The following is a 1775-nucleotide window of genomic DNA, read 5'->3' as shown; positions in this document are numbered from 1 at the left end:
TTGGGGACATCGGGGGGACATTGTGGGGGTTTGGGGACATCTCTGGGGACATTGTGGAGGTTTGGGGACAATGTGGGGACATTTGGGGGTTTGGGGACATCTCTGGGGACATTTGGGGTTTGGGGACCCGGGGGGGGTCGGGCTGTCGCTGTCCCCGCCCTGTCCCCGTGTCCCCTCCCCCCCCCCTCCGGTCCCCTCTGTCCCCCTCCCCAGCCCCGCCCCCTGCCCCGCCCCTCCGGGGAGCCGAGCGGAGCCGAGCGGAGCCGAGCGGAGCCGAGCGGAGCCGAGCGGAGCCGAACCGGAGCCGAGCGGAGCCGAGCGGAGCCGAGCGGAGCCGAGCGGAGCCGAGCGGAGCCGAACCGGAGCCGAGCGGAGCCGAACCGGAGCCGAGCGGAGCCGAGCGGAGCCGAACCGTTCCGAACGCTGCCGAACCGAGCCCGAATCCTCTCCGAATCCTCTCCGAACCCTCCCGAACCCTCTCCGAACCCTCCCGAATCCTCTCCGAACCCTCCCGAACCCTCCCGAACCCTCCCGAATCCTCTCCGAACCCTCCCGAATCCTCTCCGAACCCTCCCGAATCCTCTCCGAACCCTCCCGAATCCTCTCCGAACCCTCCCGAACCCTCCCGAACCGTCCCGAATCCTCTCCGAACCCTCCCGAACCCTCCCGAACCCTCCCGAATCCTCTCCGAACCCTCCCGAATCCTCTCCGAACACTCCCGAACCCTCCCCGAACCCTCCCGAATCCTCTCCGAACCCTCCCGAACCCTCCCGAACCGTCCCGAATCCTCTCCGAACCCTCCCGAACCCTCCCGAACCCTCCCGAAGCGGCGCCGAGCGGAGCCGAGCGCGGGCGGGGGCGCGGGGCCCCGGCGGCCGCTGGAGCGATGCTGAGGCCCGGCCCGGTGAGTGGCGACCCCCCCCCAGTCCGGACCAGTAACCCCCATCCCCCTCCCAGTATGGACCAGTAACCCCCACCCCCCTCCCAGTAACCCCCATCCCCCTCCCAGTCCGGACCAGTAACCCCCATCCCCCTCCCAGGACGGAGCCGGCCCCTCCGCATCCCTCCCAGTATGAACCAGTTCCCTCCGCATCCCTCCCAGTATGGACCAGTCCCTCCGCATCCCTCCCAGTATGGACCAGTAACCCCCATCCCCCTCCCAGTTCCCCCCAGTCCCTCCCAGTATGGACCAGTATAGACCAGTAACCCCCATCCCCCTCCCAGGACGGAGCCGGCCCCTCCGCATCCCTCCCAGTATGAACCAGTTCCCTCCCAGTCCCCCCCAGTCTCTCCCAGTATGGACCAGTAACCCCCATCCCCCTCCCAGTTCCCCCCAGTCCCTCCCAGTACGGACCCGGCTCCTTTTGGGGTGGGGGGTGGGGGGGGAAATCTCGTTTTTTGAGGGGGGGGGTCGTTTTGGGATGCTCGATTTGGGGGGGTCGTTTTGGGGGTGCCGATTTTGGGATCCCGATTTTGGGGTCCCCATTTTGTGGGGGTCGTTTTGGGGCTGTGAATTTTTAGGGGGGTCGTTTTGGGGGTCCCGATTTTGGGGTCCTGATTTTGGGGGGGGGGGGGGGGCGTCGTTTTAAGGGGTCGTTTTGGGGTCCCAATTTTGGGGGGGGGGGTCGTTTTGGGATGCTCGATTTGTGGGGGGTCGTTTTGGAGTCCCATTTTCGGGGGGTCGTTTTGGAGGGGGTCATTTTGGGGGAGTCGTTTTTGTGGGGTCGTTTTGGGACCCCCATTTTGGGGTCCTCGTTTTGGGGGGGTCGTTTTGA

At 66.4% G+C, this 1775-nt stretch overlaps 1 protein-coding gene across 1 annotated transcript in view; it reads left to right on the top strand.

The window, feature by feature from the left end:
* Positions 1 to 1103: 1103 nt before the first annotated feature.
* Positions 1104 to 1775, top strand: part of LRRC4B (leucine rich repeat containing 4B) — a 7696-nt gene continuing 7024 nt past the window's right edge. The window contains exon 1 of the mRNA XM_077789821.1: positions 1104 to 1131. Within this exon, the coding sequence (XP_077645947.1) occupies positions 1104 to 1131 (28 nt within the window). The remainder of the gene's footprint in view (positions 1132 to 1775) is intronic.

The sequence above is a fragment of the Lonchura striata genome, chromosome 38 (genome assembly GCF_046129695.1).
Source record: "Lonchura striata isolate bLonStr1 chromosome 38, bLonStr1.mat, whole genome shotgun sequence".
Lineage (NCBI taxonomy): Eukaryota > Metazoa > Chordata > Aves > Passeriformes > Estrildidae > Lonchura > Lonchura striata.
The sequence above is the reverse complement of the archived record's forward strand: the minus strand, read 5'-3'. Positions and strand labels throughout refer to the sequence as shown.